General features: G+C 38.5%; 1 protein-coding gene and 1 long non-coding RNA gene across 3 annotated transcripts in view; one reads left to right on the top strand and one right to left on the bottom strand.

Annotated features, from left to right (window-relative positions):
* Positions 1-863: 863 nt before the first annotated feature.
* On the bottom strand, positions 864-6,820 carry LOC129208274 (uncharacterized). 2 transcript variants are annotated; one of them, XR_008577753.1, is made up of 3 exons: positions 5,711-6,820; positions 4,728-4,845; positions 864-1,148 (listed from the first exon to the last, which is right to left on the bottom strand). It is a non-coding gene; the product is annotated as an uncharacterized LOC129208274 (long non-coding RNA). The 2 variants fall into 2 exon arrangements; XR_008577752.1 differs by lacking the exon at positions 864-1,148 and adding an exon at positions 4,328-4,516.
* Positions 6,821-8,504: 1,684 nt separating this feature from the next.
* RAPH1 (Ras association (RalGDS/AF-6) and pleckstrin homology domains 1) overlaps positions 8,505-26,768 on the top strand; it is a 97,885-nt gene continuing 79,621 nt past the window's right edge. The window contains 1 exon segment of the mRNA XM_054830671.1: positions 8,505-8,638. Coding sequence (XP_054686646.1) covers positions 8,627-8,638 — 12 coding nt within the window. The 5' untranslated portion in view covers positions 8,505-8,626.

Raw genomic sequence — 26,768 nt, 5'->3', positions numbered from 1 at the left:
TCAAAAGAAACCACACGGTCCTCTCTTTCTCTACATGTACATACTGATACAGTACAGGTGAAAAATTAGTTTCAAGATTCTAACAGAAGACAAAGTACCTTTCACCTAGACAGTATAATTTTGCAGGATTTCCCTCATAACCAGTACCAACCTGTGAAACTTCATGCCTGTCAATTCCTTCCTCAGAAAGCCTGTCCACACAGACTCAGAAGTAATCCTCTAATAAGCAATATAAGTGTGGCAGAGTAAGATGGAGGGGGATTTTATTTCCAGCTTTCTTAACACCATATGTTCACTTAATCCCACTCTTCATTTAGTTAGAGGTAATCCCTGAGTACTTCAGTACAAATTACATGCAAACATACATTATGTGTATGGGTGTACCTGTATATAACACTGCATGCGTCTCAGACTGAGAGAAATCACACTGATTGATAGATGATAGCTAAGGCAGCTGAATTTTCCTCAACAGATGCTCCCAGATCATCTACCTCAAACATACACATTAAGATTCAAGAAGGAAATTATCTCTGAAATAATTAATAATGAGGATTGCTTGGATTTTTACCCATCAAATCTTGAATAAAAATCTTCACGGTTGTTCTGAAGTGCCATTTAATTTTTCCTATCTCATCAGTAAAATTATTCAAAAAATAATGACTTTGATAAGTCCAGAAACATCACACAGACCATGTTAAATATAACGAAATGTTTATTTTCCACTTTTCACTTCAGAATGAGAGTTTTTAAATAAATTGTAAAAGTTTCAAAATACAATGAGAAAAAAGCTGAAATTTTATGTTCAAAAATCTACTGTCCATTTATCTACAGCTGTTCAAAAAAAAATCTGAAACTTCCCACAACTATTTTCAGTCACTCACAAGTTAAAGAACAACCGCACTAGTTTACTTCTTTAAAAAAATGTGACAAGTCCTGCCAACGTCACTTAAGTGGTCAAGACAGAAATTCCAGTAAATCCTAATATATGTTTTACAAGGCAAATGTCAAATATTTCACATATGCACAAAAATGACAGGAAAAAAATAGTTCTGCTCTGTAAACATTTGGTACAGTTAAATAACACAGAACTTCTAGAGAAAGCTGTACTTTCTACCCAGTCTTGCAGCTCGATTGGTGCCAGCTGGCTCCTGAAAGAAAAAAAAAGTCCACTTGAGCAAGTCACTGTCCAGAGCAAGATCTGAGAACAAGGCATGGCTGAAGATAGCTGGGAAAGAACGGTTAATAGTAACTAGAAAACAAAGAGTAGAGCCAGCACTGAGTATACTGGAGATGTGCATATCTATCCCTGCAGCTCCAGAAACTGTACTTCATTGCTCCAGTATATAGACACAAAGCTTCCCCGTGCAATTATGTCCAGTGCATAAATGAGTTTGAATTTAAAATATTTCACTCTATAAAGAAAGGAAGCTAACTGTAGTATATTTGATTTTCACAGTGCAGCAGGAGAAGCTCCAAGACTCAATTCTACTTCAGAGAGAAATGTGACTGATAGCTCTATTTTATTGCACATTCGTAGAATCACTTATACATTAATAATTATTAAATCACATTTAGCAGGTAATTATTCTGTAATGAGGATTAGCTACATATAAGGTGTTTGGTCTTGAAGGAAAGACACTTTCGACATTTACATTAAAATGTTGCTCTTTTTCTAACTCAGTAAGCAAAACACATCACTTCTGAAGTGAGATGAAGTAGAACCTTTTCAGTGTAAAATGAGCAATGTTGTCATGGAGGAAGTAAAAACGGAAGATTAAAAGTAATCCGAAAGGTAAACGACTACTTGTTGCTTCTTTTATGCTTTACTCTGTAACGGTAAAATGGATAACATGAACTCCCAAGCCCTTCTGAGAAGTGCTTTGCAGCCTGACCCAGAGAAATGCCTAATCCAGACCTCTGAATTATCCTGGGACTCTTCCAGTTTGATATCAAGCAGAGCCATTATGCCTAAAGAGTCAGTAAGGCCATATCAAAAAGGTCATTGCAAGAGAAGAACTTTTTGTCAGAACTACAAGACAAATTTGAGCTGCAAAGTAGAAGTAGCAAGCAGAAACAAACCCAATTTCTTTTCCTACCGCACTCTGCCACTCACCTCCCTTAGTATTTTAAACATATTGTAGACTTGGGGTTTTTATGTAAAGCAATGGTTCTCATGACTGCAAAACTTCTGGTATACTTCTGTCATTTCACTGAGATGCTAATGACCAAACCTCTGCCATTACACCATAGCAAATGGGAAGTTTTAATGCTTTTGAAGTTATGTGTGATGTTTGCTCCTATGCTGAAAATTCTAGTGTTGTTTGAATGAATGTGTGGAAAAGAATCACTATCTGTATTTTAAGTGAATTGTCCGCCAGAACCTCATAATTCCTATAAATGAGTAACCTCATAATTTTCAGAGGCATCACTCAAAGAAAGCAAAGATCCTCCAGGCTGGATTTATTTGCAGAGTTGTTTGCAAAGTTGTTGCCATAGCTTTGGCCTCTTTACTTAGACTGTCCATTCTTACCATGTAGTGACTTCTCCAAAAACTGACCATGACAGAGTCAATGTCCTCTACATTTGCATTTGTTTACACCATCCCCCTTGCTGGTTTTGGCACCTCATTCCAGTTCATGTCACTTTTTTTTTCCTATGCTAATGAGCCTTTTCCAGTTAATCTTCACCACTGAGATTTTCTTCTCTTGGTTTTAAAGGTACTGTCAGATAGAAAAGTATTGGCTCCTCCTGTCTCCAAGATGATGAAAAACCTTGGTTTATGAATGGCCAGTGCAACTACTGTGATTGGGCCCACAGCTACATTATTTTGCCTTGTAATCATATTAAGTCAGAAGAAGGAAAAAGGAAGGTAGCTAGAGAGTATTAATAGACCTTGGGGGCGTGATAGATCTTAAGGCTTGTAACTGTGCTGCAGAAAGCCACTCATTTATTTGCCTCTCAATAAGAATCTCTAGAAATAGAAGTTTTACATTATTTTGTTCCTAAAGATATAAAAATATATACATTCTAATTGCACTTTGGAGAAGGAAAATTAATAAAGACAATTCCCCATTAGTGGAAATGCCCCACAGTTAACCTGCCTCAGGCACTTTCAATATCACTGAATCCCTTGGGTGGGATTTTCCAAAGTGCCAGCATTAGCTCAGCCCTGCTCCCATTAAAATCAATCACTGACTTCAGTCTGGGAGGTGAGTCCAGAGAGTCCCTGTGGTGCCCTGTATATTGGAATATTCTAATCTTTGTGTGTGCTGTTGCTTCACTATACTTATGTGCATGGCTGCACAGGTGCTCAGGATACGTTCATGAAGGCCAGGATTTTCCTCAGAGGACCTAAAAAGGAACCACAGAGTCAGCTGTGTGGAATAAAGAGTAACGGTGGGTAATATAAGTCATGGAGGAAAAGGGAACTTCACGTAAGCTGAAACTTCATCAAGTGTCTAGTGAAGTCAGTTAGTTGCAGCCTCTGTGCCCCACATCACAGAGCAAAACCTTCCAGAACATGTTTTCAATACTACTTCACACAGTATATTTTCTATATATGGAATCCAATTGCCATAGGCAGTCATCAAGGCAAAGAGTTTAGTAGAATTAAAAAAGGGATTTAGGAAGCTTTGTGAGCAAAGATAACATTTGCAGCTGCATGCACTAGATTAAAACAATGCAGGGGACAAAAAGCTTGCTGCTACAGCAGCATAAGCTGATTGCTTTGAGAGTCAAGAAATGTTTTCTTGCCATGTGTTAGTCCTGCTGATTTGTCGAGATGTGGGACGGGATGGTTTGAATTTTCACTAAAAGAAGTCATAATGATAATGATGCTATAGGTAGATTATTTGCTAGTCTGTATTATGGTAATGCTGGCACTTGCATAAAAAGAGTATCAGTAAGTCTGCCATGAAGAGCAATCTCCCAAGCAAGGGACTGGTTTGGCACTGATGAGAGCAGAATTCAGACGCTGGCTAGGAATGAGACTTCCTTTCTGACTGTAGGGAGATAGCTTACTCTTTCTGCGCTTTAAATTATCACCTGAGAAATGGGAAGACAGTACTTCTCTAGTTCTCAGAGGTCGAATGAGGGAAAAGTGCATAGAATGATCATGTTTTCATTCACAGCCATTCTGTGCTTTGGATTCAGAGCTGTCATCCCACTGTAAATCAGGAGTACTTTGGCTGGAATTAGTCGAGATTTTCCTGATTTACACTGATGAAATTAGTTCAGAAAACAGTGTTTTCATTCCACTGTTTGTGGTGCTTCTCTGTTTGAACTTGTTCCCACATGGAAATAGCAGCAGCCTTTCCTAAGAAGAACAGTAGCCCTGAGAAAGCTTAGCAGCCTTAACCTAGAACATGAGCAGTTTCTGCAATGGATTATGTATCGTGCGGGCTGGCTTGAAACCCGAGAAGCTCCTGTCCAAGTCTTCATTCCTATTATGGGTTGCCGTTGTCATCACACCTGTTGCTTCAAGGTCAGATCCTCTTCAAAGACATTCTTGTTTACTCTGAGAAAAGACATTTTTAACATATAGGCTGGATGAGCTGAATTATTTATGTTAATGGCTATGGGTGCTGTACCTGTTGCTAAGAAATACTGTAATACTTTATCATAACTCCCATTTGGAAATGCCATTATAGCTAGCTGAGCAGCAGTAGATACAATATAGGTTGAGCAAGCTATTGATGCACAGGAAAGGCTTTTTAATGATTTTGTACCTTGAATGCTGCAGTTGGCAAAAATTTGATAAAGAAGCTGGTGGAAAGAGTCAGACTGCTCTTCTCCTTGTTAGAGCTGGCAGGGGTCACAGGTGCTCAAAGTTCCATGATGGGATAGCTGCAAGTATAGATAGATGTACGTATATATGCACATATATATATAGCGAGAGAGTAAAGTTTTGATTGATAGATATAGAATCTGGATCAGAACCAGCTGGTCTTCACCAAAATGTGAAATTTCTACTGCACAAGTCTTCGAGCTTTCTTGGGTCCAACAAAGCAATCAAGATGGCAGTTCTTGGTTTTTTTTTTAATTTTGAACTGTCATATTTCCAGCCTTTGCCTGCTGTGTCCTTTATGGAAATTCCTCCAACTGCCTAAGGATCCAAAAGCCTATGTAACCTTTATTTATTTATGTTTTCTTATTCACAATTATTTAAATATGGAAAATAAAACCTTTGAAAGTTTCAAAGTTAAGCTCAGCTGCCAATGCTGCTTAGCCATACTTAAAATTGAGATTGATAGACAACATTTAGGGAGAAGGAAGGGTCAATAGCCATGGAATTATTGCCCTGATTAAAAACAATGATCCATTTTATCCTTTCTTATTTGGAAGCAGATATACATTTAAAATAACCTTTTAACCTACTCAAAAGGCTTAACTATTTTGATTACTTCATTAGCTGTTCATTTTATTGGCAGATGTATGACTACACCCCCTGTACTACTTTGAGAACCTTACCCAACATCTACTGCAGGTATGCACTATTTCCCTAGCCTGGGGGATGATTTTACATTAGTAACCGATGTATATAATTGAAAAGTGGTTCTACAGGATGCACACAGATCCAATCTGGTCCTCAAGCTTAAAATGGTCTGGCTCTGATCTCTAACTTGCACTAAATTAACTGTGTTGTCTGTTCCCTGCTTAGGCTCAGGGCAACTTAGCAAGTTTGATATAAAGGAATAACATTTCCACACACCAAAAGCAGAGTTTGCATTAGTCAGCTGCTGCCTCTTTTTCCTTCTGATACAATTTCATAGTTGAGTGTATGAAGCTTTGCACACTTCATGGCCATGTAGTTCCTGAGCTGCTGTGGTGTTGAACGTGACTTGGCAGCGCTTCTGTGCTGGGTTTGGTGTAGCTGGAGCTGCCACAAAGGTACAGAATGAACCTGGGCATGGCACACCCAAGTTGCTCCTTGTACTGCCCGTGCACTCGCTGTGCTTACTCCATGAATCTGAGTCCACTTCTGGTGTTGTCATTCTGAGTCCGGAAGGTGTTGTCATTCTAATCTCCTCAGGGTCACAGAGGACCATTGGGAAAGCATGGTGGGATTAATACAACCTGGAGACACAATCTAAACCTGCTGATAACATCAGATTCATAGTCACTGCTGATATTCAGCAAGTACTGAAAAGGCACTGGAAATTGAAGTACTTATCACTTTTGTTAAATAATGTGAGCTCAGACATTTATTAATTGTGGAACATTTCCACAAACTATGAAGCAGTGTAGCAGTAGTGGTCTATTATTTTGAATGGTTGGATTAAAATTATTTTATTTGCAACTCCAGAATGTGACTGTAGTCTCTTGGTGATGAATGCATGTATTTTTATTCCACACTGACAATTTATAAAAGAAATTCAGAGTTGCAATTACAACAGTCTGATATTTCTGCATCCAAAACCTTGATCTCAGCTCGTCTGGGATATTGTTAATTGTCAACATTTTACTATGTTGTCCAAAATTTGGAAGTGATTACAAGCTAAGGCTAATTTGTATAGCAAAGAATTTTTGCTATATACATTAGAATTTTATGTGTGAACTTTGTCTTTCAAATGACTTAAGTGTATGTACACATGAAAATAATTTTCTCTGTGTACTAGCTTGTATTTTAAAAGCTGCCTCTTCACGTTGGTTTTGACCTAGCTTATAACCTCATCAGTAAATTAGTATTTACAGAAGTAAAACAACTAGCATGATTTTGCATAATTGTTTTCATGTATGAAAAATACTGTGCTTTAGCTGACTGAAGTTTTCTTCTTGTCAAATACTGACAGATAAAACCTGATGTAAAGAATACCTCTGTTCTGGCATGGTATGACATGCATGGTTCTGGCAAAGGGGAGATGTACCTTCTCAGCAGAAGGCAGCATGAATGTCACCTCTGCTGCGCTACAGCTTGGAGCCCCAGCACACTGACATGTTCCCAGCAGCCCACACACTGTATGTAAACGAATCTCCTTTCGCATAGCATTACTTGCAGCAGCACCCATCATTTTATCCCATTTTGTAAATAATTTAAAAAATGGTGATCTCGGCCCTGAAGTTGTGGTAGGATGAGAAACAAAGGTAAATTCCCAGCCGGGGGAGAGCCTGGCCGAGGCAGCGCGGTCCGGGGCTGCCCCAGGGCAGCCGCTGCCGGCTGTGTGGGACACACGACCGAGGGTTTCCGTAGGATTTCCAGGATTTGGTAATTTGCTACCTACAGAAACCCTGGGTGATCGGCGCGGGACGGGTAGCGCCTGTAGCTGCGCACGGAACCGCACCGTATGTTCCGTGCCGCAAGCTGCCTGGGGCACAGCCAGCGTCCGGCGAAAGCGCGCTTGTCGCCGCCAGGTCCCGGCGGACTTGCTCCGCTGGGCTCGGCATCGCGACCGCCTGGGCGAGAGCCAGCGGCCCCGGGGCGGGGGCGGCAGCGCTCCTCACGGCACCCCGGCATCGCGCCCAACCGCCCCCCGCGTGCCAACCGCCCAACCGCCCCTCGCGCACCCAACCGCCTCCCGCGTGCCAACCGCCCAACCGCCCCTCGCGCGCCCAACCGCTCCTCGCGCGTCCAACCGCTCCCCGCGTGCCAGCCGCCCAACCGCTCCCCGCGCGCCCAACCGCTCCAGCGTGCCAACCGCCCAACAGCCAGCGGCTGTCCCGGCACTGCGGGGCCCTCGCCGCCCCCCGGGGCGCTGGCGGTGGGCCCGGTTGGGCGGGGCGAGGTGCGGCCTGCGCGCCGGAAGTGAGCGGCGGGGGGGGGGCCCGGAGCGGCGGTGGGCGCTGGGGCGGTAGCGGCGTGGAGGGAGCGGTGTCTCTGCTGCCGGGCAGGGACGTGCTCCGGCGGCCGGGCGGAGGCGGTTCCGCGTTCGGCGGAAACAAGAAACGGGAAAGGAAGGGAGCGGCAGTGGGAGCTGGTGTCGGCGGCTACCATTAGCGGCGGCGGGAGGAGGAGAAGCAGCAGCAGCCGCCACAGCAGCAGCTGCTGCTGCTGGGGTCTGCAGGCGGAGCGGAGTCCGGGTGCTGCCGCCGGCAGTGAGCGGGAGTGTGCCCGCCGCCTCGCTCTTCTGTTTTGTGGGAGGTCGCCGCTGCCCGCCAGCCCGCCGGGGGCTTCCCCGGAGCCGGGGCGAGGTGAGTGGTGGAGCCACCTTGTCATTTTTTTTTCTTGGGGGGCGCTGTCGCCGCAACGCCCGGGGCGGGGGGGGGGGGGGCCGCAGGGCGACGGCGGTGGGAGAGCCGACGGGCGTCTGCCGGGCCGTGGCGGGCGGGGGGCGGGCAGGCGGGGAGCGGCGTTTCCTGCCGCTTCTTCTCAGCCTGGCGGCGGGGCGGGGGCCGCTCAGGGACCCTTACGGCCGGGAGCTGGGCGGGGAGGATCGAGGCGAAAGAGTATGAGAGGGGCGAGGATTTAACTGCCCACGGTGTGTGTCTTGCGTCCCTCCACGCCCCAAGCATCATCGGGTGTTCTTTTTTTTTTTTTTTCAAACGGGCTTTGCAATGCTGATGACTGGTGGAGGTTTTGTGTGTGTGTGCGTGTGTCCCCACCGGCTTTCCCCTGTGTAAGGCATGCCCCAGAAGAGGCTGGGAAGTAAGCCGGGGATGCGCGAGGGATGTAGTCTGTGGCATCCAGACAATGTCAGCTTGGGTGAGTCTCCACCCTGTGGAGCTGCAGGCAGGCGAGTCCCCTGCACAGGCATCGCCAAGTCTCTGGTCGACCTGGGGAACAAAACACGCTCAAATTCTCTTTCCTGCTGCAGAAAGGAAAGATTGGTTTTGGTTGTTTGTTACAATATTTTATTTAAAAAAAAAACAAACCACACCAAAACCCTGAAATCTATTAAGCTTTTTAGCTATATGACTTCCTGAGGGCAGGCTGGTTTGTGAAGAGCCTCCTGAGCAAGGCTGGTGTCTGCATCGGTTTTTGTGAAGATGGGGAGAGTGGTATATTATTTTTTTTTTTGCATGTGGAACATCATTGATGGTGGGAGGGGAAGGAGGAATGTCTGTATATGTGAGCATCACATGACCTGTGTAAAATTCATATAGGTATACTTACTTTTCTATTAGATTAATGCTAGTTGTTTTAAGAAGCCAATGACTTACCTGTTCATTTTGGAAGGTTTTATTTCTTTTGGGTTCGTTGTCTTGTGTGGCAGAAAATAGTCACCTGTGTGTTTGGGCAATTTGTTTGCATTTTGTCATTTTTACTAGTATTTCAAGGCTTTTACTGTTTTTACCTGGGTATAGGTATTAAGAAGGGGACAAACAGTAGTATGTGTAGTATAATTCCTTTTTTACCGGAGGAATATAAGTACTGTCAGTTTGGCACAAGTATATTATTTCGTATGGCTAATATCTTTACATTGCTATTCATGTGATGGAGGAATGGGGAGCTGCTGTTTCATGAGACTGTAGAATTGCATCCACTTCATTTTAAACAAATTGCCTTTTGTCCGTCCTCCAGACAGGGACGCATTAGCTTGTAAAAAACCTTTGAGCAGAAAGAATAATTTAGATGTTTATTGATGAATGAGTTTAGATGTTTATTAAAACAATATGTCTGGTCCAGCAAATCTTCCTATTTTACTGTCTGTTTAATCAGCTTTTCTCTGCTGAGAAGTTTACTATTAAAATAGAGGAAAAGAAAAATCATGTGCTAACTCATCTTAAAGAACAAAAGTATAGGCCATAAACTCCACTTCTAGGGAATACTTTACATGTAAGTTATATAAAGGTGTAGGCATGTCCATATTTAATATGCTGGTATCCTTCGTGGGTGGGTGGGTGGTGGATAATGGAATATAGAACTGTGTTTCTGCACCTAAGTTGGTATGTGGTTTTTCATATCAGTGGGTGACACTCAAATTATCTTACAGAAATTCATACTAGGGAGACTTTTTGCTTTTATAGAACAAGGAGGTGGCACTGAGGAATTTATTTATAGCCCTCCTATAAATTTCATTTTCAGATAGGTATTTCCTTAAAATGGCTTGGTTTTTTACAAGAGTCCTTCTACCACTGTTTCTCTGACTCAGCATGGGATGACAGAGAGAAAAGTATTGCAGAGATAAGCCACAGTTCAGGAAAGCAATGTACTTTACCAGCTGTTCATCTCTTAAAAGAATATAAAAAATAATGTGAAAAGGGACACTGACAAACTTATTATATAATATCTTTAATCTGCCTTCCTTGAATAATATCTTGAGACCACTGCTTTCAAACTTGAATTTAAAATAGCTTTTTCCAGAGGAGTAGTGCATTGACATAAACTGTTTTGAACTTACTTGCAGCCTGTTCCTGTCTTAATAAGGTAAGCCATGGTACAGAGAACACCTGTTGGTTTAAAGGAGTGTATGAGACTGCAACAGTAACTTTTGTAGGTAATGATTCGATGTGATTGCTTTTAAGAGACTTTATTTTTCAAGAGGGTGTCTCAGTCTTCTGAGTATAAGAATATGTGGATATTGCTTCATTTCTCCTTTCCCCCAAACCACTGACTCTTTTTTTTTTTTTTTTAGCCCTAAAGCGATTGTGTTGCTTCTTTATTTGAATTTTACGAGAATGTGAACATGTGCTCTTTTATCTCTTCCTTCAGCATTAAGATTTTTAATAAAATCAGCTAGCTTTTCTAGCCAGAAATAGTAATTTCTTTGTACTCCTAATTTAACATCTTTATGCTGTATTAATCTGATCTTTACTGGTCGTACAAATTGCCTGCCTTCTTCAAATGGCTTTTAGCTGCTGGAGGGGGAAAAAAATTCTGTCAAACTGGGACAGAGTTAAATCTGAGTGACTAAGCCAGTGAGGCAAATACTAAGAAGAATAGTGCTGAAGATCCCAGCCATTATGTAATTTAGATCACATTCTTAACAGTAGAAAAATCCAAATCTCTTGTAGTACAAATGAAACCAAAGGTTGCAAAATAATGACAAAGCCTTTTCTGCTATGTTAAACAATAGTTTTATTACTGAATTTTCAAGTAGAACTGAAATAATGTGCTTCATAGCTTCCCATTAACATCTGTTCATACTGAAGACCCTGCTGATTAAATCTAGAACTTGTTACAGACACTTACCAAAGCCAAAAGTGTCCAACTCTATTTCAGCCTCCAACGATAAACCAAACCTTGATGGATGCTTATTTTGTGATGTTTCACACCCTCTCTCTGCCATCGCTAGAAGAAAACATATGTTGATTTACAACTGGATCAGGCAATCTTGTATAAACAAGCCTTATAAAGAGGGGCAGGCCAGATCTTCTCTTATTGCTAAGGTTTAATAATATGCAGAAAAAATGCAGACTGCCGAGTAGTCACATTTAACATATTTCTATGTGGAATGTTAATTCTATTTAAGAAAATGTAACTGTTACAAAACCAAAATTGTCATACTGAGTAGATTCTTTTTAAGGATTCAAAAATGTCTCTGTCATAATTGGCAGTCACAGATTTTGAGTGAGTAAACATGTTGAATGCTCTCTGCCTTTAGGAATGCCTACAAGGTTAGGGAATGCCTACAAGGTTAGGGAATGCCAGTGAAGAAACTTGCACTATAATTGCCTTTTATAATTGTTCTTCAGATTGGCAAGGGACTTAAGTTTCTTCTTGTTAATCTTCAAGCATTATCGTCAGTTCAAAACTGTGTTCATTGAAACTGGCATATTATTTTCAAGAGTTTAATACTAGAAATTAGTAATAACTATCCAATTAAGGATATCAGTCCCTGTGAGAGACAAAATTCCTTGATGGTTCAGGTTGCTAATAATCATCCTCATAGTTGAAAATCTAATAAAGACTAAGAAAAGTGTCTGCAACATACTTTTTATGCAACTTGATCCAGACACATTGACTGATATTTTCTGACTTTAACTTTAAAGTCTTCTATTTTGTCCTAAGTAGTAATTTTAATTATTTGCTAGGACAGGCTTTAGTTGAAGTGTTTAAGATGTTACATAGAATAATATTTTTGTTGACCTTGCTTTTTTTAATATAATCTGTTAATGAAGAGCACTTGAAATGTCTTGTTCTGTGAGCTATCACTCTCTTTGTTAGGAATTGTATGGAGGAAGATAACATGCATGAGAATTTGAAACTGGTCTGAGGTTAAATATTAGGAAAATTATTTTTTGCCATCTTATTTCGTAATGAGTTAGTTGAATTCTATAGAGAGGGCTGGGGAGTAGGAGGAATTCCAGAGCTACTATAAAAATAGTTTTAAAACTTTTTAGTTGTAGAACATAATTTTTTCCTGTTACTGAATTTCTAGTCTCAGAAATTCATCACATTAGTTTAAATTGATGTAATCAGAAAGATGATTGAATCTTCATTACCTCTGGTATTTCCTTCTAGGAGAGCAGTGTGTAAGGTGAAAGTTTTTATAAAAAAATATTTTAGGGAGTCTGGTGAGGGAATATACACAGTAGCAAAACTGTTATGATATATTTACTTTTCCTGAGTAAATATTTTAAAGTGTACAAGAACTGAAGTTGTTCCTGATAAAGATGCACTGATGTTGCATAGAGCAAATGGTAAACTGAATGAGGATTGTTCTCATCTTGTGTAAAAATTATCTTAAATATCATCCCTTATTGGAATGTGAACATATTGTTCTAATTGTTATATTTGACATCTGCTGAAATGATCTTATACTCTGTAAGGGCATCAGTACTCTGTCAATGTAAGTGTTTAGAATAGCACGTTGTGTTCATATAGTAAAACAATGCTCTCTTGTTTAAGCTATGTTAAGCAACAGGTCCAAACCACCTTACTATTTCCTACTGTTTATTACAGCACAATGGCTGATTTCTAGCATATCAGGGTTAGAAAGAAACAGGAGGAAGAAGTGACGTCATTTTCCAGTTTTGTGGCTCTGATCAGTTTACTAATTGTGTCAGTATTGCACTTTAATCTGAAAAAGTCTAGGAGAAGTTAAATAAAGAACCTGATCATTTCTCTAAAATACATGTATGAAGTGGAAAAATATGCTAAATAAAACATATATACAGAAAGAGGCTGGGGGAAGACTAATTGGCATCCTTCATCCTCTCTGATAACTTTAGCCTTCAGAAAGCTTTGGGAGCAGTTGCATGGGAACTGGCAGAAACTTCTGTTCATGTGATAGAGTTGAAGTCCACTGCCTATCACTGGCATAGGGTCGTTTGCTGCTGCCAGTGCTGTCATTATCTCATCTTGTCCTTCCCTTTCCCCAAAGACTTAAAAATTTGCTGTATTTGTAGGCCCTGTAGTATTCCTGGCATATCTTTTTGTCCTTAATACTAGGATAAAGAAAAACAAAAAGCGTAACTGCGCTGTGCGTAGAGTTGAGATGTGCAATACAATTACTTCTTGTAGTTATTTTTTTATAATTGTTGCCTTTGTGACTCTTCCAGTAGAAAGGAAGAGTTTAGTAGTTTGCTCCCTAAAGAAAAGCTCCAAGTAGAGCTTGTCGCTTTCCAATGATACATGGGTAGACTTCATCTTGATGTAAATTCTGTCATGTTACCACTTTTCTGCTTTAAGAACAGCCATCTTTAGCATAGGAAAGGTAGTTCATTCGATGTGATCATAGTCTTAATGTCTGAACTTCGTTATAGAGTCCTGGTAAAAGTGCTCCCCCAAACTAAAACTGTTATCAAGCAAGTAGTTTCTTCTTCCACTATACCACAATCGTGTATCAATGACTTGTGAAAAACTCTGCGGGTTCTTCAAGGAAGTACTGCAAAAGGATTACTCTCTGCAAAATTTTACATTATCTTCTGAAATCCAGTTAGTCATCGTAAAAGCAAAAATGTTTTCAGAAATGTCCAAAAGCCTTACTACCCTTACTGAAACTGTAATCGGTAAATTTACATCATCTGCTTGTAAAATTGGATTTTGAAGGCTTTGTCATTAAATAGTGTTAGAAGTGCTAATAATGAATATGTATCAAGCATTGATGATAAAATAATCCAGTCTCAAACAGTTGAATTCTTACTCTGATATCACCTTTGCAGTTAAATCCCTTCAATATGTGTCATAAAATTGCCTGCTGAGTTAAGTACAGCATTATAAGTTGAGTGAGTTACTGCATACTGTGAAAAATACTACCTTTACAACATAAAATTCATAAAGGGCTTTTTGGTGTGTAGATTTTAATTCTTTTTGGAACTTACAGATGGTGCTAAGATAGCTTTGCCCCAACTGTGTTTTTTCAGTCAGTGGTGAAAAAAATATTTAGTGTTTTTTTAATGTCTCTGGATTTCTTTTAAATAATTTCATTTATTATTATAATGAAATATCTCTTTGTCCAAAATGCCTATTTGATTGGTTTAATCAATGAGAAAGTATACTGAAACTATATTTGACAGTTTTTTTCTGTCTGTCAAAGAGCTTGTGGATGTGTAGTGGTATTCTTAATTCTGTGAAGTTGCTGAATTGATCCTTGTGATACACAATTAGTGAAAAGACAAATGTTCAGAAGGAAACAGCTTGTGTACACGGTTGCTGGCTTTCCATCTCTCCTCTTTCCATCTCTTTGTGATGAGATGTCACTGATAGACTTTGTTATAGATGCTATAGAAGATAGCATTAGCAAAACAAATGTGCAGGTTCTTTGGAGGCAGTAAAGTTGTTCCATGCATTGTTTATAAACTTCTTCTAGTCCTTAATCTCTATACAGATGCATTTGCTACACCTGGATTAGCCACAGGTTTGCAGTTCTCCCTGCTTGTGTTTCTGACAGTGCTAACCCAGCCTCAAGAACTGTGTGTTCCACTCAGCGTTTTTTCTAGTAGGTCTCTTAATGAAATGGTATAAATAAGAGCAAAAGAGAAGCAATTGAGATTAGAGACTTTTTTTTTTTTCCTTATGTTTTTCCTGGCAGAATTATCCATAGATCTTACTTAGCTTTAGTGATCACTTAACTGTTGTGTGTTAAAAATACTCTTTAAAAGAAGAGAGACTTAATTCACCTAAGTTCTGTGATCCAGTTTATAGCATGCCAAATTGGTAAAATTGAAGGCTTGATGAGTTGCAGTGAAAGGTTCTACCTTTGGGAAGCTGTTGAGAGAGGAAGAGAAGCTACATCCTTGTGTACATCTTCCTAGACCATGATTATATAGTTTTGAAAAAAATAAAGTTCTTTCATCTCTGGGATGTAAAAGCATTTTTGAAAACAAAGACAGACTCCCAGGCTGCTATGTGCATCTTATGAGTATTAAAAGGCATCTATCCAGGGTTTCAGAATCTGTCATAGGAAATACTTTGCACTGTGATGTTGTATATTAATTCATCTTCATATACAGATGATGAATGTTATCTATAATTATTTTATGCAAGCTGATTTACAAAACTGGGATGGGTTCTAGCTCAATATTGAAACCAGTAAGTTTTCAAGGATGTTTTCAAACATCTCATGAATGAGACTTTTTTTTTTTTTTTTGCAGCTTATTGATGATCTTGCAAAGGTAAAATTGGCATGGGAAGCTTATTAGTTTTGCAGCAATACTGTATTTGCATACTAATTGCCTTAATTTTAATCCTGTGTTTTTTCTGCTTTGTGTCTGAGCTTATTGCTTGTTACTCCTCTTCTTTATGGTGTAGAGCAAGAAGTATTGAATTAGGTGGGAAGAGAAATACTCTCTAACAAATGTGAAACCATTTAATTATGACTATGACAGTGTTCCCTCAGGTTTTCTCATGTCATTGGCTGGGAATATGCAAAGAGAAGTTCAGATCTGAAATTTGTGTTAACTCTGAACCATTGTATCTTCAAGGAGAAGGCACCCTGTGTGAAATAAATGGCCTATCTACTCTAGCTTCCTTCAGAAGTGAGGACAATGTTCACCACCCAGGGAGGTTCCTCACAATTGTTCTATGGGAGGTACATTACCGATGGATTGTATCTGGACTTAAAATAAAGCCTCAGTATTTGGTATTGTGCTGTTGGCTGTTCCAAGGCAGTTTCCCACTCATGTATGGCTGTTTTTGATTTCATTCTGACTTGCCTAGTTCATGCCTGTATAGTGATGAGGCATCTTGCATAGGATTTTTGAATACATGCCAGAAGCCAAGCATTCCAAGCTCTGTTTATCCTTAGTAATTTTGCTTCCTGCTTTTCTCCTTGCTAGAAGGATCACCGTGATCTTGTTGCACTATTTAAAATTGAGTTAATCATTGTTGGAATCTGTTTTCTTTTAATATACTAATGCAAGTTTGGACTTCCTAGGTGTCTGCAATCATTCTTATTCACAGGTGACTAAAGACCTTTTACACAAATGTGGTTTATAGTGCATTTAAAAAAAAAAAAATCCCAGAGTGAAAAAAAACTTAAGTTGTTCTGAGCCTTTAAAGAAAAATGCTTTACAGACCTCTGTTCTCCCGGGATGTTGTCACTTATCTCTTTAATGCATAACATAAGAAAATGACCTTTTACTTGGACATGTAGTTCTGAGTGGCTTTGGTAGAAACATGGATGATTGCACGCTATTCCCGGAAAAGCCCTCTGCAAGTTTGTTGTGCATATCAGTGACTAACATTTCTAGTACTTTGGATTTTAGTTAACAGTAGTTGTGTCTGAGGGCTTAAGAAAAGCACTTTAAATCTATTAAAGAGTGGCATTTTATTGGGCGGGGTGGGGGGGAGCCAGTAGTTTTCACTCACTAGTAACTTTGTGAGGTAGTAATACTGACTAAAACTTGTGAATTCCTTTGGCCATCTGTGAGCATGTCACAGGTCAGGACAACAGCTCTGCCTGAAGCTGGGTAACAAAAGATCACTTTTTCTTTCACCTCTACTCAGGTATGTCTATCAATAAGTAACTTAATGATATCTTATGATCAGTTCTGTGAAACTGAAAGGCTATTTGTCAGATTGATGTGAGTACCAACAATAAATGCCTGCCCAGGGAGGAAGGAGAGGAATTCTTTTCCTAAAGAAATGCTTGGTTGTTCTGGATCAGAGACCTCAGAGATTCTTTCTAAGAAGCATAGCAGAAGTGAGAAGTCTCATTTTCAGCAGTTACATGGAAGGAGGAGGAGGGCCCCATAGAAAAGTGTGAATGTTGTCTTCCCTTCTGGCAGCTGGCAGAGTGGAAAATTGAAGCAAAAGGGAAATGAGTGAAATAGCCACGTGACACTTCTTAAAATGAAACATACCGTGTCTTTATGAAGACTGATCTACATTAACTAAACTCCAGTTGATAGTGCAGCATACAGCTTAACCTTTCATGCTTGCTACCCTAGTTAATGGAAGTAAGAGACTTTCTTGTTAAAAGTAAAATGAAAACCAAACCCCCGAAACCCCTACTGACAAGTGCTTGTGATTAGCTTGAATGAAACTTTCTATTTTGATATTGCTTTTTGCTATTTAGCTTGAATCTGTGCAAAAACTTCAGAAGGTCTTCAGAAACAACAAGAATTAAAAAAAAAAAAGGCTTTGGAATTAGTTATTCTGACTTTGTAATGAAAAATCTTAAATTATCTTTTATCAACTGGAATGGAATATTTGTGGAATGACTAGCATGAATTGTGGGGTTGAAAGTCCAGTGTAGAGCAAACAAGGTATTTTTAGACTGTGTACTTTCAACTTTAGTGGTTTCATTTCTGAAATGTGATGGCTTGGGCATCTCTCCTTTTGAAAAGAGATGTCACTTAATCTTCATTCTCCTGAAGTGTCAGGTAGTTAATATATTTACAGGTGTCATGTAGGAAGTTAGCTTGGATAGATTTTTATGCCCAAAAGTTTGGGGAATGATTTTATCTGTCTTTTTTTCTGGGCCTAGATTCTTCAAAAGTGTATTAGGTTTGTGTGGCCTTTAAATTTCAAATACACATAATGTAGGAAATAAACATTGTCACTTAACAGAAACTACTTCAATTTAATGTACAGGCTGTCTGCTATCATTGTCATGAAAAGAGTTTAAATTAAACTGCCATTGCTTGCTTTCTGGCCTAAAGACTGATGTGAGTGCAGTACATAAGGCATGTTATTGTATTGTCTGTGAATTTTCAAATTATTGCTCGTATCTAGTACCTTCTGATGATGAATGTTTTCCACTAATTCTTGTGAAGTGTATACTTTCTTATTTCGAAGATGACAACACAAATTGTTATGTCCCTCTGTAACATGACCATGGGCCAACCTCATGTCTTTGTATACTGTAAAGTAAAAGGTGCATTAGCATTTGAGAAATGCGAATTGAACCTAAAACAATAATAAGATAGGTGTAAAGTGTTTGTAAAACAGGATAATCTGCTTTAAAGCAATGTCTTCCTAAAACTTTACTTAGTTTCTCAATTTTGTAGAGCATGATAAAACCCCTACCTTCTGAGTGTGGATTACACTTCTCATTTTTTCCTTCCTTCCTTTTGTTTAAAATGTCTCACCTGAAACTAGAAGGCCAGAACTTTTATTTTTCTGCATTTATGCTCATTATTAGCTTTCTGAGATAAGGTTAGTCTGGCATACTCTTTGATAAAACTCTTGACAGGCTGTGAGCATTTGAGAACATTTCTATATATGTGATCTGATGAAACATGATAAAATGTTGCAAGATATTGATGTCTTGTGTAGTACACTGTTCCAGTTAAAGCTGCCTAAATCTTTAGTTTTCTACTTTAGAGTGAGTCGAAAAGCAAGATAAAGGACCAGTTGTTCTCTTACAAAAATGTTAAAAATTGCAGCTGACCTTATGTTGTCTGCATTCTTTTTGCCTTCCAGTGTGGATTTAAATATTTGGGTTTACAACTGCGCATGCTTTCGCTATGTTATGATGTGCCATAAGAGTTGAGAAGGCATAGCCTACTGGTAAATTCAGCAGCTGCTTCTTCATTCCTAAAATGACTTTTGCTGGATTGTTTTCCTTAAAATGTTGGTATTTTAGCATGGTGCAGGCAGCATTATGGGCGGGAATATGGAACTAACATACATTCAAAAGTAGGGCTTTTTTTGTTTTGCAGTATGATTAAATATATTGTTTTGTATATAAAGTATGCATCCTAAATCATCACCTTTTATCATGTCTATTTATTCCAGGACACTCAGACTGAAGTATCAAAGTTTTTGGAGTATAGCGACAGCCATTGTTCATAACAGTGGTATGTAGGGTCTGAAGTTCAGTTGGTTTTTAATAGAATTTGGAATATGTAGACAGTTAACTAGTTAAAATGTTATATTATTGGTTCATTTTTTGAAAAGAAAACTTTAAATTTTGCCTGACTTGACTCATTGTGGATAACTGTAGCGCTGTGATGGAATCATCTATTGAACTAAAGAACACTACTTTGTGGGGGAATTGAAGGTCCAGTAAAAGAAGCCCTTAGTTTACTTATTATGTCTCTTCTAACTTCTGAAGTTCTGGTTGCATCTATAACATGATTAGTAACATTTAACTGGGGGGTGAGGGGATAGCAGCACTCTGGTCCTGTGTGCATCAAGAATTATCCATGGAGGTACATGGTACTGGTTTGAACATATGGTTTGAGGCTTGTATTTCAACACTAGTAAATAGTGATGATCTTCCTAGCATTAGGTATGCACGCAGTAGCCTGGTATTTAATGGAATACAGATTGATATCTCTGTAGTGTAGTTTTCGTATTTATATTGCCACTATGCTTAATATATTTATAGATCATGTTTAGAAAATCTGATTGTAACTAACTGATCTTTTTCTTTCCAAGGATGAGCAATATAAGCACTGAAATGATACCCATGACTCTTGATTTGTGCCCTCTGTATATTGCTGATCTTTTATAGTGTCTTGAGGAATAGGACATTATTTAAAAAGAGGAAGTTGTTTGCCACAGAGGAAGCATTATATTATGGATTAAATGCTGTCCTTGTCATCTTTGAACCACACTTTTTCTGCTGTCTTGTTGCACACATGGGTGTTTTTCTTTATACAGTCTTCTAGTTCTCTAGCTGAGTTGCAGACAACAAGTAGTTTTGAAAGTTAAGTGTGTGGCTCTCTTGTCCTCTTTTTGGGTATTGGTCTTGGAGTGTTTGTTTCTGAAATGCTGCTTGATTTGAAACTGGATAGGTGGAAAAATCCTTTTTTCTGTGCTCAATTCCTTCCTATACTTGGGCTTATGTTTGCATGCATGCTCTTCAGTTTTGTTGGCTAGAATTGCCCCACAGGAGATATTACATCCACTGATAACTGGACAGAATATTTTTCTTTGTGTTCCCCATCTCACAATGCATATGGAGGGGGATTGGATAGTATAATTAGCTGTGCTAGTCCTGTGCTTTGTGCATATTCTCCTCATCTGGGAGAAATTCTTTAGATGATGCCCAAGAATTGAAAAAGGGGATGAGAACTTGCTTTCTGTGACTTGCTTGCATTTTAAAGAATATAAACTGTCAGGAATAATAGAGCTGTAAAGACGTACTGTTAGAATTGACCTTACTACTTAGCACAGAAGGCTGTGAATGATTCCACAGATGTATTGTTCTTTTAATTGTTTTCTTCTGAGAGAAAGTTGTGGCATCAGATGAAAAGTTGAGACCAGGAATAAACAAGGTCTTAGGACACATCCTGGTTTTTTTTACAGGTATTTCTTCATAAATGATGTTATGGAGCACACTCTGGCTTGTGACTGAGCTGTTTCATCTCCAGATCTCATAAATGGTTGCACTGAATGGATAGAGACAGTGACATAGGAATAATGCTAACAGCCAGGCATGGATTCCTGGTAGTCATTCTCAGTGGTATTGCCATGGGACCGTAGCCAGTCAGTTCCCTTAATAAGTGTGAAGGTCCACTGGCAGTTCTGACAGAACAGCTGCAACTGATGTTATGGCTTACTAGCACCTAGTTGTTGAATCATTCACTGCTGATCGTTCTAGTTACTGTCCAGTAAATAATGAATTTTGGCTAGTTTCTTGACTAAAATTTCCATGTGCACCTTAATGACCAGGCTTTCAAAGAGTGGTTACTACACTAATTTTGCACTTATTACAGTTTTGTCAGGCTTTTCTTACACTGCTGTATATTCAGGCAATATCAGAATGCAACGTTAAGATTTTAGAATATTGTTGGACACTAAAAGGAGAGCAAAACAACATGACCCATTTCTTCAGCTTTTTCTAAGTTCAGTAAAACTGAATTGTTTGTATGACTTCCTTCAATATGATGGGAAAATTGCCCAGGTAATTGCTTCCTTATTTTTTTTTCTGTTTATTTGTGTCATCCTTCAAAGTGGTGCAGGATTTCTGTCAAATGCAAAAGAGCATTTTCAACAGAATGCCAAATCCAGCTGTATGAGAACAGAACTAGTTGCTTTGGCTTCACCAGTTTAAAACCTACCTTGTGTATAAGTAGTTTAATCAGGGAGGGGGGAAAAAATGAAGCCCCAAACAAAAAAACCACCCGCACCCCAAAACTTAACTGTGCTGCGTGGAAATGTTCTAAAGACTTATTTATTCAGACTTAACTATTTGAGGACTTATGGTAATGGATTATGTTCGTAATACTACCTGCTTCTTGTCTAGTGCTTTTTATGAGCAAGTATGCAAAAAATATACTGGTGTAAATAAAAGTAAAGTTGTTGGTTTTTTTCTTTCTAATTTTCTGACCTCTCTAATATAGTTGCAGCTAGAAAGTGATAGCAGTGAGTACTAGGAATCCATCCTTGGTCTGCGTGACCAGCAACGTTTAGCATTGCAACAACAGCAATGTGTGGAAATCTTTCCCAACTTTCTTCCACTGACTTTTGGGCTTGTTTTTCTTTTTCCTACAGAAGGTGGGCTTTTCTTATTTGCTTTTCTTTACTTGAAAAGGGATGGGGAGTCTCATGGTTGGGGTTTTTTTTGTTGTTGTTGTTGTTTGTGGGTTTTTGTTTGGTTTGGGGTTTTTTTTGGGGTTTTTTTTGTTTGTTTTTTAAGAAAAAGCTCTTTGAGGTTCTTCCAGTCTTTGACTTGTAAAATTTAAATTTTAAATGGCACACTGTCTTTTGTATGTGTGTAATGTTGTCCAATCCTGAATATGCTATTGTATATCTAATATTTCTTGACTTTTTAACACTGTGGTGGTTCTTTCTGCTATCACTTTCTCTTGGAAAAAAGAAGACCTAATTTGTTTTAGATGAATCAGAAGATATATATGAGAAATTTGGATTTTCTAACTTCACATATGTGATTTGCTTGGATTGTCTGCTGCACCCTGCAGATAGTTTAGTCTTAACCTTTTTTCTTATGAGAGGAAGGAGAGGTCTTGGCTCCTTTCAGTAGCTGATTATGAGGGAGGTGATGATGTGTTTATACCTGTGTGAAAGCTTTGCATCAATAAATTTTCAGTACTGTAATGAAGTGATTTGAATTAGTCACTTTAGCAGTTTTAAAGGCTTTTGCAGGACTTGACAATGGGAAAAGCCTAATTCATGAGAATTAATTTTATTCATAATAATTAGTAGAATTTTTGAACTGCTTTGATAATAGCTTTCATCTGATTCTTATGCAGTGTGACCTACAAACTGAACTTGTGATTTCTGTGTTTAGGCATGACATTAACTAGATTTTTTTTTTTTTTTTAAATATCCTGAGGTTATTTTGGATGAGACATCTGAAATCTTTTACGTAGTGGTGTCAACAAGCATAGGGGATTTTCCTAAACTTTTCTTTTGTACTTTATTAAATGTTTGGGTTGTCCTTGACCTAATTTGAAGTCTGATTTTTTTTAAAATTTTTTTTTGGTCCCACCACAACCTGCAAAATCAATTTGGCAATCAACTTTTTGATGTTCTAATTTATACAAAAGTATATAGAGATTAAATGCACCAGAAATGCTCAGGGATTGTTAAGTCTAGATATATAGCTCAGACATTGGTGGATATTTTTTTATGAAATGGTTTATTATTATTTGACCTGTTTAAAAACTGTTGCTTTGAATTATGTCAAATCCTTTCAGCCATTGAGTCACAAATAATAATTCAATCTCTTATTCCTCTCCTAATACATCCATGTGCAATGAAAATTCAGATGCCTTGTCTGTTCTAGGGTGGACTCTGTTACTTCCTCTATTATCTTAAAGGCCCAAAGTTGACTTTGCTTGTTTATTCTTGGAAGCGATCAACTTGTCTTTTATCAGGCTGCAGTGTGGAAACCTGTTTTCCTCATGAAACATTTTCATCTGAAGTCTAGTATGGCATAAGCCCTGTTATATTGCTAGAAGTCTTCCTGAAAAGAATTGATTTACAGTTCTAGGTCTACTTTTACTATTGAGTAGAAGGAGAGGGGAGATTAATGTCAGGGAATACCTTGACAAAAGAGCTGCATTTCTAGCTACAGGACCGTGTTCTCTGCCCATCCCTCTGCATGCTTTAGAGTTAGTCAAGTGAACTACCTGCTGTAAGTGAACAGGATGAGGTGCTCTGACCTGTATGGATGCACTTTAACGTGTTTCTTGTGAATGAAAAGGAGAAAGAAAAAAAAAAAAGAAAGAGAAAGCAGAGGTGGTGATTTAATAGTAAGAGCTGTAATACCTCATCTTTTGACATGGAATGGCATCTCTAATTCTGAAAGGTGAAGATGGATGAAGTCCATCACCAGTATAGATTTCAGGACCTCCAAAGAAGAAGCTTCATTTCATTCCAATGTTCCCCTCCTGATGATGGAAACAGATGTGTGACACTATCAAATGCAACATTCCTTTACAGTCTGGATGTGGTCCCTGGCAGAAGTTAGAAATAAGTATACATAAGGAATTTAATTACATACTTTATTAATTATGAGCTACCTTTAGTGTGGAGATATGTTGGGATGGAGGGAGAATGTGCAGAAAGCTCCCAGTGGAATGAAATTTATAACTCTGCAAAAAAGATTTCTTTTCTTGGCTTCTAAACCAGCATCTGGTTTGTCACAAGCTGGCCCTTTAAGGTATGCTAGGCTGTAGCTCCTATCAGCAAAACTTTATAAATCCTTTGGAAAGATAATAGGAAGAAGTTGCCAGCAAGACTTAAACCTGAATGGCCATTTAGAGGTCTGAAAGGAGATAGAAAACCAATAAAAGCAATGAAATAATTTTTCTTTTTTTAAGCTCGACTGTAAATCCTTTCATGGTGCTGCTTTCTTGATTTAATTCAGTATGAGATAGAGAGCTAAGATTCAAGTGTAATAATCTTTTCTACAAAAAATGAAACTAAAAAAAAAATAATCTTGCAGCCAGTTCACACCTCACTGTTAGCAATCCGAGGAAGTGAGACTGTAGGCTAGTGGACTGTTCCACAAACTTCTGCATCTGCATAAACTTTTTCATAGTGCAATAGACAAACACAACTTGGAAATTATTTTGCTTTTAACTATTGAGGTGCTAATGAATTAAGAGACTTACTGTAATGTGGCTTTTAAACTGGTTGCTGTCACCTACATTTTAAATAGCTACTTTTGCTGCTTTGTGTCTCATTTTGGCTACAGCAAATTAATGTACATCAGTTCTTTCTTGCCAACCCTTGTCCTTAACAAGATGTGAATGTGGTCCAAGCAATTACCATTTCTAGTGTCACAAATGACATTCCTTATGCAGTGTGGTCAACTCAGTACAGCTGCTTTAGCAATAAAAACAGTTATTGTGGTACATATTCCACTTTTAGTGTTGTATTCTGTAGTTTATTCATCTGCCTCAATCCTTAGAGAGGTCTTTATACCAAAGCATATATTTTTGAGGAAACAAAAATAATTGTTCCTTTGGGATGTTCAGAAAAAAACTTCACTCTGAGGCTTGCCAAATTGTTACACAGCTGTTAAGATGATATAATGGTTTTTTGTTTGACTAAGGTTGTAAATACGAACTTCCTTCCTCCTGCATTTATAATGAATCTAGCCGTATGCAGAATTTGTGATAAATCTTCCAAATTTCTGCTGAGGGAGAGTACCTATGAAATGCTTACAAACTTCAACGTGCAGTTTATGTTTGCTTATGAAATGGGTGACCTAATTTTCTGTGAACTAGATATAACCTCCTCCCCTAGTGCTGCAAAAAGAATGTATGTCTAGAATAAGAGTTTGTCCTGGTTCTATGTAGCAGAAAAATATTAATCTGTGAGAATTCTTGACCAGAATACCCTTAATCCTGGGAGGAGCTCGCTATGGTTAAGTTGCAATAGTACTTAGCCAGACTTCAAAAATGGGCTCAGAGCAAACAGTAGGTTCTGTTTTGTTTGTGTGTGCCAGGTATTCCTGCATTTGTTGAGCCATGTTTCCTGCTGGTTTCCAAATTATACTGAAGGAAATGACAGCACTGGTGATCAGCTTTGTGGACATAGACTTAAGTATTTTGGAGAGGAACTGAGACTGGCTGCAGCGATACTGTCAACTGAGGTAGTATTTTACCTTAGGATGGGCATGGCTCTTTGAGCATAATGCAAATTCAATATGCAGTACAGTATAAGCTTGTTTTTAGCCCTGTTTTTCTAATTATTTTTTAATGCTTAGAAATTGCATGTAATTGTTTCCATATGAGGACATGAATTTTTATGTTCTGTAGGAAAAAAATGAGGCTGTGTTAAAAAAATAATACATCTATAAAAGGTTTGGGGTTTTTTAACAATATTGTAGTATCAGTATGTCTGTGAAAGGTTTTTTGTTGTTTGGTTGGGGCTTTTTTGTTTAAACAATATTTTGTTGGTATCACTACATTTGTAGCAGGGGAAGATGAAGGTATTAAAATGTTTGACTATTTGAGAAAAGTCATCTAGAAGTTAATCTTCTTGCAAAGTTTTCCATTTTTCCATTGAATTCAGGAAAGAATGAGCCTTGATGGCTTCTCATATTAAGATGTGATGGCAAAAAGAGGCAGGGACATTTGTTTCTTGACAAACTGTTGCTTGCTTGAAGTTTTCTCAAGTTTGTGGGTTTGATTCTCAGTTATATAACAAAATAATAATAAATACAGTAAATATGTTTCATGATCACCTTTAGAGACAGGTATTGGGAAGACAAAGACATTTCTTTCAATGGCAACAAGCCATTTCACAGAGTGTCATTAGAAACCATAGATACAGCTGAGGGTGTAGTTGGCTGGTACCCTTGTTTGAGTACTGAGCTCTGTATGCCTGCTAAAACCAAAAATTTCCAAGGTGTCATTTGAATTAGGGAAGTCTTGAGAGTGTGCTAGTGAGATGTGTCTGTGCTCAACAAAGACAATGGGAAGTGGTCATTCTTCCTTCTCCAGGAAACAGAATATGGGTCCTTTTCATCTTCTATAAGAGAAAGATCATTTCAAACACTGAAAAAAACAAAAATTGTCTGTAGTTGCAATTAGGGTTCTGTTTATAAACTTAGAGTTAAGGTATTCAAGGATCTACAGCAGAGTGTTCTTGTAAGTATTCTTTACGCTAAGTAAAGGTCTAGCAGAAGATATTTTAAAAGTGTCATTTCAAAGGAGTTTTAAAGTCTAGACTCTGTCAGTGTGGGGCAAAGATTAGAAAATTCGTACTTTGCCTGTGTTACTCTAGACTTAGCTTGGCACTGCTAATATCTGGTTGTTACACAGAATTTTGTGAGCCCTTACTATTCCTTGGTTGGGATTATGAGTGATTTTTTTAATTATTATTTTTTAAGTATTAAAGTATGTCCAAGTATTATTCTGCAAGAATTTGAATGTAGGAGTTTCTGAAAATATTATGGTATGACATGAAGCATTCATGCTAATATCTTTTTGGCTTTTGAAAAAAAACCTCAACAAAACCCCAAAACATAGATGTAGTTATTAGTATGTAATGGTTTATAAAGCACGTACTGTAGTCTTGAGGGCTGTCAAGGAATGTAGGAGGATGGGTGCTCTATTGTGTGTCTGAAGCTGGT

Source organism: Grus americana, chromosome 6 (assembly GCF_028858705.1).
Source record: "Grus americana isolate bGruAme1 chromosome 6, bGruAme1.mat, whole genome shotgun sequence".
Lineage (NCBI taxonomy): Eukaryota > Metazoa > Chordata > Aves > Gruiformes > Gruidae > Grus > Grus americana.
This window is presented reverse-complemented; position numbering and strand designations above follow the sequence as displayed.